Source organism: Solanum dulcamara, chromosome 7, assembly GCF_947179165.1.
Source record: "Solanum dulcamara chromosome 7, daSolDulc1.2, whole genome shotgun sequence".
NCBI classification, from domain to species: Eukaryota; Viridiplantae; Streptophyta; class Magnoliopsida; order Solanales; family Solanaceae; genus Solanum; species Solanum dulcamara.
This window is the reverse complement of record NC_077243.1, coordinates 4,690,177-4,700,275: the sequence shown is the minus strand read 5'-3', so window position 1 is coordinate 4,700,275 and position 10,099 is coordinate 4,690,177. Positions and strand designations below refer to the sequence as shown.

General features: G+C 34.2%; 1 protein-coding gene across 2 annotated transcripts; it reads right to left on the bottom strand.

The window, feature by feature from the left end:
• Positions 1 to 1,445: 1,445 nt before the first annotated feature.
• Positions 1,446 to 7,644, bottom strand: LOC129895957 (calcium-dependent mitochondrial ATP-magnesium/phosphate carrier protein 2-like). 2 transcript variants are annotated; one of them, XM_055971748.1, is made up of 4 exons: positions 6,669 to 7,644; positions 2,321 to 3,127; positions 2,143 to 2,233; positions 1,446 to 2,034 (listed from the first exon to the last, which is right to left on the bottom strand). In XM_055971748.1, exons 1-4 carry the CDS (start codon positions 7,105 to 7,107, stop codon positions 1,842 to 1,844), a joined length of 1,530 nt encoding a protein of 509 aa, XP_055827723.1. In that variant the 5' UTR covers positions 7,108 to 7,644; the 3' UTR covers positions 1,446 to 1,841. The 2 variants fall into 2 exon arrangements, with proteins under 2 accessions (XP_055827723.1, XP_055827724.1); XM_055971749.1 differs by having other exon boundaries at positions 2,321 to 3,106; positions 6,669 to 7,643.
• Between the last annotated feature and the right edge of the window lie 2,455 nt (positions 7,645 to 10,099).

Genomic DNA, 10,099 nt, shown 5'->3' with positions numbered 1-10,099 from the left:
ATGAACTAAGTGGACAGTAAAGATCAATATATCTAACCTCAACTTATTTGAAATCGAGACCTAATTGTTGGTGTTACGGTAATTATCTAATCTTTTGAAAGAAAGAATATAAATATCCTTAGTAGTGGATAAGCAGGAGGGCCTAATACAAAAGAATATTACTAGGATGGGGGGACCATAAAGATTTGTCGTTTATTATTATTTTCTTGACCTAGGCTAGTACAGATAATATAGTGGACAAATTCTTGGCCTCCAAGATTGTTATATAATAGGACTTGCATGAAGAGAAAACAGCAACTCAACTCCTATTAGTTAGTTGTGAAGCACAAGAAAATGTGGAGAAAGAAGAAAAAGAAGGAAATTGATGTACTACTCGAGGAAATGGCGATCACTAGGTCACACCCTTTGGTGCATCTGATGTGAGTCGATACCAAAGGACAAAAACAGGCAAGTCATAGAGGCAAAGGGAAGGCAACGCCTTTCTTCCAGGATTTTTAATTCCTTTTTTTACTTGTATTTTCATGCTGTATTACTTTCCATCATGGATAAGTTGGGCTTTTCAAGTTTCACACCTGTATGTGATGTTTCAAGGCTTTTAGCTTTGGATTGAACTACTGTTTAACCAAATATCCTTGTTCAGTTTGTTGCTTTACTATTAATTGTGTTGGGAGGCAATGCCCTCTTTTCAAGAAATACTGTCCTCTTCTTACTTTTCTATTTTATCCAATGTGTTGTAATCAGTCAGTCACGAAGTCATAATTTGCATTAAGAGGATTAGGTTCGGTTGTTCAAACAGTTACGCTATTGAAACAATACAAAATAAATATCAATAGTATGATATTCACCGGGGATTCAAAATATATAAAAAGTAAGCGTATGACAATTTATCGTGTAATTTTAGAGCGAAGAAGTGTCGATTGACTCCCTCTGGACAATACCGGCAGGATACGTCAACATGTTTTTGATGATAAATGATTCATGACAATGAAACCACCCAGACTTGGAAATAAGTTCAACAACTCATCCACAAAAAATTAACATTAATAATGCATATAGGAGTATGTGTCACGCATGGCGCATTGATGAATGACATACTCCCTCCTTTTCATTTTAATCAATTTAACTAATTTTTAAAGTTAAATTATATTATTTAACTCAATATTATAAAGTAAAAAAAATTAGATATTCAAAAACTATACGAAAAGTACTATAAGTTACAATTTATTTCATATCAATATGATAAAAAAATATTTCTTAAAATGTTAGTCAAAATTCATATGACGGAGGAAGTATTAATTATTGTAAGATATTACGGAGGTTCAGTAAGCACCCTGCCAAATCTCTCTGCCATTTTCTTCTCTTCCACTTTGGCCAATATATGATTCGAGAAATGTGTTCAAAAATTGTCAAAAATATAAGTATTCAGTCGAAGTCAAACCATGAAATGGTTCAAAATGAGTTTGAATATCCATATAGTAAAAAATGGTAAGGTCTACACCTTACAATGTGCAAGTAAATTAGCATTTGTTTACAGAGGATATTCCTATAACTGGGACGGAAATCCCCAAATAAAGACGACTATTCTCAATTGACAAAATAGTTATTCCGTCAGGCGAAGAAGAGAACTCCCCTTAAAATTTCTTCAACATCCAATGGAGGCATCAAATCAATCAAGTGTTTTCTTTTTGACAAGTAAAAATCTAAGTGTATGATTTTGATAATCATATCACCAACAAGACTAATAACCTAATTCATTTTCATCGTCATCGTCATCGTCATCGCCCCTTAGCACCAGCTGATTAACCTCAAATGTGGAGCAACCTTCCAAGATTATACACAATCTAATCGATATCTAGACTCTTTTTCATGTATTCATAAACGAGATAAGTAATGCTTGCTGCTGGCACTACTTTTAGAAAATTCGGAAAGAGTCCTTTGTAGAAGCCCCTGGGACCTTCATGCTGAAGTGTTCTCCGGAACACATCAGACATTCCTTTGTAAGCAGCCTCCGAATTTGTAGGTTGAGCTTGCATTCTAGCAGGAATTGAAATTGAGTGTGAAAAGAAAGACAAGTAGCATTGTAAACCACAAATAGTCTATCCAAATCCTAAAAATCAAGTCGAGTCAAACATATAGATTTACCTCGTTCTTACAACCTGTAAAGGATAAACACATGTTGCTCCAAGCGCTGCAGAAATTGTTCCACAACCGAATTGCACAAGAGCGCCTGGTTCTGTATAGTAACACAATTATTAGAAAAATGCTAATTTCACTTCGTTGGAGATGAGTTGGTTAGCAGTTGAAGAGTTACAAGCTATACCATTATCTTGAAGAATATAAATCCTGGACAAATCCTTCAGCGTTTCATAGACAGCCAAATCAATGCCAGCATAAGGTATAATTCCAAGAAGAGATGGTATCAGCCCTTTATAAAAAGCCCGAGGCCCCTCCTGAATCCATATATCTTTTGATAGTTTTCCCAGGTTGGGAACCTTTCCACCTTCACTTGCATAAGTTTGTAACCGAGTCTTAACAAGATCCATGGGATAGATAGCAGTCTGTGCTACTGCACCAGCCATGCCCCCAGCCACAAGACGTCCAGAAGCTCCAATGTCACCTTGTTCCTCACCCTTGGTACGAGCAATCACATTTTTTAACATCTCGTAAGCGTAAAACTTAATTGCACTTTCAGGTGCAACCTTCATCACATTTAATCCATTGCCCCTAAAAAAACTTAATACACCACCATCCTTCCATATTTCTCGGACAGTAGAACCAATAGAAGCACGAGTAGTCTGAACTTGTAAAACCACCTTTAACCGATCAAGGGGAGCTGTAGCGGTACGAGAAGTAGCTCCTGCAATTCCCCCAGCAATTAAATATTTAGTTGTATGAACATGCTTGCTGATGCCTTCCGGTATGACAGCCTGTTCACCAATATCTACAAGACATACCCTCTCCCAGTACCGGTAAATATTCTCCAAGGTGGCCTCATGTGGATAAAGTAGAAGAAAATTTCTCCATTCTTCAAAAGTGATAATCCCATTATTATCCTTATCAACATGTTCCACAAAACGTGCAAGTTCATCATCATCTATTTTGATCCCTGCAAAAAAAAAAAAAGAAACTGCCCTCGCTTATAAGAGGAAGACAACTAATTAAATGAAATGAGGCTAGGGAACACTGAATGGCCTGGAAACATACATCCAGAAGAGATGAATATTCGCAATAGCAACATATTTAAGGAGTAAAGATGAACTTCTGGTTTGTAGATTCAGAAGGCGTTCCAATTTATCACCCACACCTATTTTGGCCTCTTATCAAATAAAGATAAAATTAGCAGAGATGTTTATAATATAAACCAAGTGGCAAACGTGAAAAGCCATACAAAGAGAACTTGTTCAGAGCATTTATATAACAGGTGAAACCTTTCATAATGAAGTAAAAACTTCTATAATATGAATCACAAAATTTCACAAGGCCAACCAGCACTGTTACAAGGAGTACAAATATTTTCTCTCACTAGCACATTCTTAAACAGGGACATAAAAAAGTGATCTAGCAAAATGCAGGCTGGACTTGACCAAGTGTTTAACACATTTAGGACTTCTACTAATGAAATACGCTTTGGACGAAACCATGTAAAGTTTTAGAGAGATAGATAACTATCGGTAATAGTCACAACTCATAACAAGATAAAGGCGCTAGCTTCAGGATGGTGTCTCTACAGAAAATGGCCCAACAGAGTGCTGATGGTCATTGGCAGCAATTGAAGGCCATATCTTTAACCCAAGAGATCAGGAAACTCAGAAAATAGGTGACAAATAAGAAGGAAATCAGCAAGAAGCCTCTGTCTGAATACCTACAAGCAATTCGGTGAAGGTGGCCGTACTAATGGTGACAGTGACTGATATAAGTGCTTGTGAAATGCCCTCTGAAAAGTTGCACAGGTTCAGTGTGGCTTAACAGACAGGAAATTGAAGAGAAGTTAAAATTCCAGAGGTCTCCGAAGCAAAATTATTAAATAGGAGGTGCAATACTTTCAGAATGAAACCCTCCTCAACATGAGTGCAAATTAGTTTATTTTTAGCACTTTAGATGCACTAGCTCCTGTTCCAATCCCCACCCACCCCCAAACTGTGTTGACAACTCTTGACTCCTCAGGCAGGTCCAGAAAACCCGCAACCCCTTACAATTCATTCCTGATGTTTGCTCCATGTGCCCTTCCTGCTTGCCAGTCTCCACTATTCCTGTGTATATGAGTAGGCACTATATCCCTCTCTTGTAATTTTTGATTGCATCTTCTAGATGCCTTTAATGAATTACCCTTATTTCATAGGAAAAAAATCTCAACTACTCCATTCTACCCTTTTGTTTCCTGGGTTTCCCTCCTAGCAGAATTTGAACCACGGCTTCAATGCCAACAAAACAGAGTGGGAAGGGAACTGGGAAAACTAGTTGTATGATGCGAAAGAGGGAAGGAAGTCTAACTTGCTGATATCTCTTCCCTTTTATGCTGGGCAATAGTTCTAGAAGTACCCAAATTCACTCTTTCTCCCATTAGTTCGGACTTCAGATGGCTCAAATTAATAATTGAACTGAAACTAACATTTCTCAAATATAAGAAGTACATATAACTTGAAAACAAAAATTTAGCACTATGACAGAGAAAAAACCTCAAGCACTCCGAGTGATACGTCCCTTTGAAAAAGAATTTAATCTCCTCTCAATGCTCCGAATCAAAGCATAGATACCTACTTGAAGATTTCTAAGATAGTACAGAGACTCATATTTTTCCAACATACATATTCACGTGCAGTGGTGGATCCAGGATTTTTACTAAGGGGGTTCGAAAAATAAAAATGTAGAAACTAGGATTTGAAGTTGGAACCTCAAGGTGAATTTTGAACTCCCCTAAACCACTAATCCAACCTTTTATCTCGTGTTCAGGGGATTCAAACTCTCTCTATATACATAAAATATTAAAAAATTACCTTTTATATTCAGTGTAACTTTTCGTTGAGGGGGTTCGGTGAACACCCTCCTGCCCCCTAGATCTGCCCTGCTCACATGCATGCATTTGCACATGCATACGTACATATACTCTTCTTTTTGTTAGACTAAGCTAAAAGATCATTATACATCTCCACGTGCTTTCTAGCCATGTCTAAATATAGGAAATAATGAATTAACACATAGAGAAAGTCGATAGGAGCTTAAATAAGGACAAAATCTAAATACAAAAGAAAGATACATAATAGCACCGATCCACTACTGCAAATAGTTAAAAAGCCACCACTCACCATGGTATAGAAAGGTTATCAACCATTAAATTCAACAACAATTCCTATCTTTTCTTGCAAACCAATGTTACTTTTTACAAAAAAGAAGGAAGATGAACAAATCTGTAAAGATGCAAGGGCATCAGAATATGATGTAATATCATCCAAGACAAGATAACTTCACACCTACTTGATACACACAAGGGACTATTAAACTCTCACATAGCACCCACCCAATCTTTTTCTTTCTTATACCTGTCTTCCAACTGGAAATCTAAAATTAACTACCCATCCCCAAAGTGTAAAGGATAAGCGTTTGGCCTAGTACAAAAGGAAATGGATGCCAAGAAACAGAAAATCAGGGCTTCCAGTCAAACAAAATTAGCAACTGAAGACGAAGCTCGTGCAATTTCAGCTAATGAATTGAAGCTAAATTATCACTTCATAGGTAATGAACTGAAGCTCATGAGTACAACTAAGCTTGTTCCCAGGCCCTGTAAGGTTCCTATGTGGCAGCTCTAAAAGATACCACAAAAAGGTGACTTTTTAGCTTCAAAGAATCATGTAACCAACAACTAGAGCATATCATATTCTAGGTAATTAGTATCACAAAAAATGAGGAGCAGGACATCCTTCTGAAAAGAAGGCAGTGGAAAGAGCAACGAGGAACTGTCCAGGATAAGGCACCGGGGACAGATGACTCACTACAGCATCCAACATGGTCAGAAAGTGGTTGGAGCGGGGAAGTGATGTCACAGAAGCATGAACCATTTCCACTAATACAACTAAGTTGGTACTGACTAAGAAGCATGGGGAGGATTTGAATTATTTCCTAATAGAATGTAGTTTTACAGCACAGTTATGATCCATAATATACCATATATAAATGGTGGAAGCGATTGCAAGTTAGATGGCGAGCAAGTTGGATGCTAGAAAGAACAGCTTATGGAAGACAACTAATTGTATTATTAGGTCATAAGAAGAGAGGACTAATCAAACTTTTGAAGGAGTCGAAAAATCCCAGAGTTAAAATTTCTCAATTGTTTCTTCAGTACAGACAATACACCTTTTTTGTATAGGTAGATAGCTAGATTTTTGGATACTTAACTATTGACCCAACGATTCATAAACTGTGTAATATTAACATCATCATGGCGTATTTTCTTGATAAGTCAAGACACACACTGACACACATACGCACGTCATCAGCAAATCATGATCTCACAAAACAAAAGTGCAAGGATGAAAATTCTTAACAGATAAATGTAATATCTCCTGCACGAATAGCTAAAGGTAATTCTACATTCCACCAAGGCAACATTTTATCAATTAGGATTAAACTCTAAACAAGAAATTAAAGAGCCATTTCAGCGAAATAGTAAATACCAGCTTTTACAAGGGCGTCCCAGAGCTCCTCAGGCAAGATGCACCCATTGTGCTCCACATCAATAGCCTGAAAAATCCTATACAGCTCCAGCTCCTTATCATCCATATACTTTCTGAACTCCGGATAATCCACCCTCCCATCCTTATTTTTATCACACTCGGTCAACAATTCCCTAGCAAACTTATAGTCCGCTGGAATTTGCATAGCAAACAACCCCTTTTCGATTTTCACAGAATCCAAGTAACCCACATTGTCGGAATCGAAAAAACTGAATAGACTTCTGATTCTAAGGTCCCTCTCTTCCTTAGTCTCCCTTAATGCTGATAAAACATGGTCCACTGAAACAGGGCCGGGCTTCTTCACCGGGTTACAGCAACCGGACCGGTCCTTAGTCGCCATTACCGGATGATTCACATGCTCCGCTGCAACTCCAGACATACCCAACAACAACAAAAAAATTGTGGGTTCTTCACAGCATGGAATTTCAAATGACTTCAGATCTAAAAGAACAAACGCAACAGTGTTTTTTCTGTAGTGGGTCAGTAAAGAAACGAATTAGTTCCTCTGATAGAAAAAAGAATGATTGGTATTAGAAGAGAATATTTTCAGAAGGATCAAAGAAGATTCAAGGAATAGACCCGTATAATACACGGGCTTGCTTTCTTTCTTGTTCACGGGTCAAGAAAAGGAAGAAGGGAACAATTGTTGAAGTTTTACCAAAGTTGAAAAGAAACTGATTAGTTTATTGGAGTACTGTTTAACAAACCACTTTTAAAGAAAATGTCAATGGCCGGTTTCAAAGACCAAAAAAAAAACAATTTCCTATACCAGTTAGGAGGTCTAATGGGGCCGGGGCGTCTAGATGAATTGTGAGAGGGGCAGTGGTGGTGAGTCGGTGGAGATGAAGGGGCAGCGGCTATGGGTGAACGGCTAATTCAGTGTGTATGAAACTTTTCCAAAAATGCCGTGGAAGGAGGATTCAAAGGAATGGTCCATTTTATATGGAATGGGAATATAATTCATGCTTTCATTCTATTATACACATGTTTTTTGGTTTTTACTCCTAAAAAGGCTCAATAAATCACTGTGCAAATAAATTTATCAGTAAATTTTATTTAGATTGTTATATTATAATGTATTCTGATTGAATATAAAAGTATATAATAAAGTGTTTTTGTTTGATATTTTATGTCTTAAATTTTATATTTTTTTACGTGTATTTTAAAGTGTTCATTACGTACATAAGTTAATCACGCAAAATATGTTAACTCTCTTTATTAATGCTAATAGTAATTTAGTTTTACCACTTATTGCGGCTAATCTATCTATCTATGTTACTTTAAAGTAGGAATATTTTTAAAAATATTGATTGAATATTTTGTCATTTATCATTTATTATTTGGGAAGACTACACAAAATAGACCAAGGGAGTAAACTATTTACTTAAACTGGATCTACCCCAACTTATTTGTCCTGATTAGACAAAAGGCTCAAAGTAATTATAGCACTGCCATGCCCCTTTTTCGTGTGACCAGACTCATGTTTGTTTTCACATGACCTTCCTGATACTGTCAAAGTATATATATACTTTGATGGTATCAATAAGTAATTGGACAGTTTATTCAGTGATTAGCTTTTTTTTGCTCTTTGATAACAACATAATATATAATATATACATGCTCTGAAGGTATCAAGGACAATTAAGCATTTTCACTGCAGTATTATCATATCTTGATACCTTTATCACACTGTTAGAGTATATTAAAGCCCCCCTTCCATCAATAGGGACTCTCAAGCCATCGACCACACTCCCTAACATAGCTTTTCTCGTAGGAACATCTACAGTGGTATCAAGAAATAATTGAGCAGTATTTTTCCCTTCATGATATATACTCTGATGGTATTAATAAGACGCGCAAACTTCCTTTTGGCGCATGAAAGTAAGTAATGGATATTCAATAGTAAATAGTTTCTTTTTTTGAGTATAACAATAATTATTCCTTATTATTTTCCTTAAATAACTGTTATTTACTTATTTTCCTCAAATAGTCGTCATTTATTATTTTTCTTGAATAATTGTCATTAATTATTTTTCTTAAATAAATTTTATTTATTATTTTTTAAAAATAATTATTATCCTAATATTTCAGACTTTAAAATTAATTAAAAATATAATTATTAAAATTTTATTTATTTATAATAGATAAAAACTCCTAATATCTGGGTAATTAAAAATTAACTAAAATTTTACTGATTAAATCTTTTCTAATTTAAACTATATTAAAAGTCTTAACATTTAAGACTTTAAAATTGTTATTTTTTACCTTATATAATAAACACAATAAATAAATAAATTTTTGAAAATGAAATAAAGAGGTTCAAGTTTAGTTAAATAAATTTTTTAACCATTCTATATGAAATTTTTATCATTTAGATAAATATAAGATTTATTTTAACGTCAGTTGCTATTTTAAAATATTTTTGTTCTTCTTATATATAGTTTTATTGATTAACGTGAAACACACATGCAAAACACGTACATTAAACTAGTATTATATTAAAAATATAAAGATTTTTAGATATGTTGATTGAACTTTTTGTCCTTCACTAAAACATCCTACAATAGACAAAATTATCATTTACTATTTTTTCTAAATAATTGACATTTAATTATTTTTCTCATATTTAGGACTTTAAAATTAATTAAAATCCTTATTTGATTTAGATAAGAAATCATAATATTTAATATTTCTAAATCAATTAAGATTTTACCTAATGTAAAAAAATAATCTACAAATACGATACCAAACACCAAATGAAAAAAAAAAACTATGAATTATTAAACACATAATTAAGGATCAAAATTCTAGTCATCAACCATTTCCCTATTTCATCCTTATTAATGAGTTTATTACAATAAAACCTCACTTAATTAATACTCGATAAATTAATAATCTCTCTAAGATAATATTTTTTTTCAGTTTTGACTTGAGCCAATGGAAAAAATCATAAGATAATAAGTTAATATATTTTTAGAAGACCCCTATATAAATATATGGTCCCATTAATATTATGAATTAATAATTCTTCAAAAGTACAAATATATCTAAGACAATTTAGGGAAATATGATTCTATTGTATTTTATTTTTTTGGTAAAATTTAAATCTAATTGAAGCTTATTTCTAATATTTTTATTGCATCCAAAAATTCCGGTGTTGCCACGACTACAAATTTTTTTTGAGTGAGTGTGGAATGATCTCTTTTGTACTCACATAATATTTTACGTATTTGATCTTTCATTGTTGATTTTGTGACACCTTTTAAATGAGAAATCATTTTTGGATATAGTTTCAAAAAATTTCCTATGTTATTTATATAGTTTATTCTCTCACCATCATACATCAAATGTTTTTATTAAAGATACAATAA

What these genes read in the sequence shown, in the direction of transcription:
- LOC129895957 (XM_055971748.1), bottom strand. Translation starts at nt 7,107, where the DNA reads ATGTCTGGAGTTGCAGCGGAGCATGTGAATCATCCGGTAATGGCGACT. An exon ending in GGACGCCCTTGTAAAAGCTG is followed by an intron (nt 3,128 to 6,668) that starts GTATTTACTATT and finishes AAGCGAGGGCAG; the next exon opens with TTTCTTTTTTTTTTTTTGCA. An exon ending in TTACAGGTTGTAAGAACGAG is followed by an intron (nt 2,035 to 2,142) that starts GTAAATCTATAT and finishes AATTCCTGCTAG; the next exon opens with AATGCAAGCTCAACCTACAA.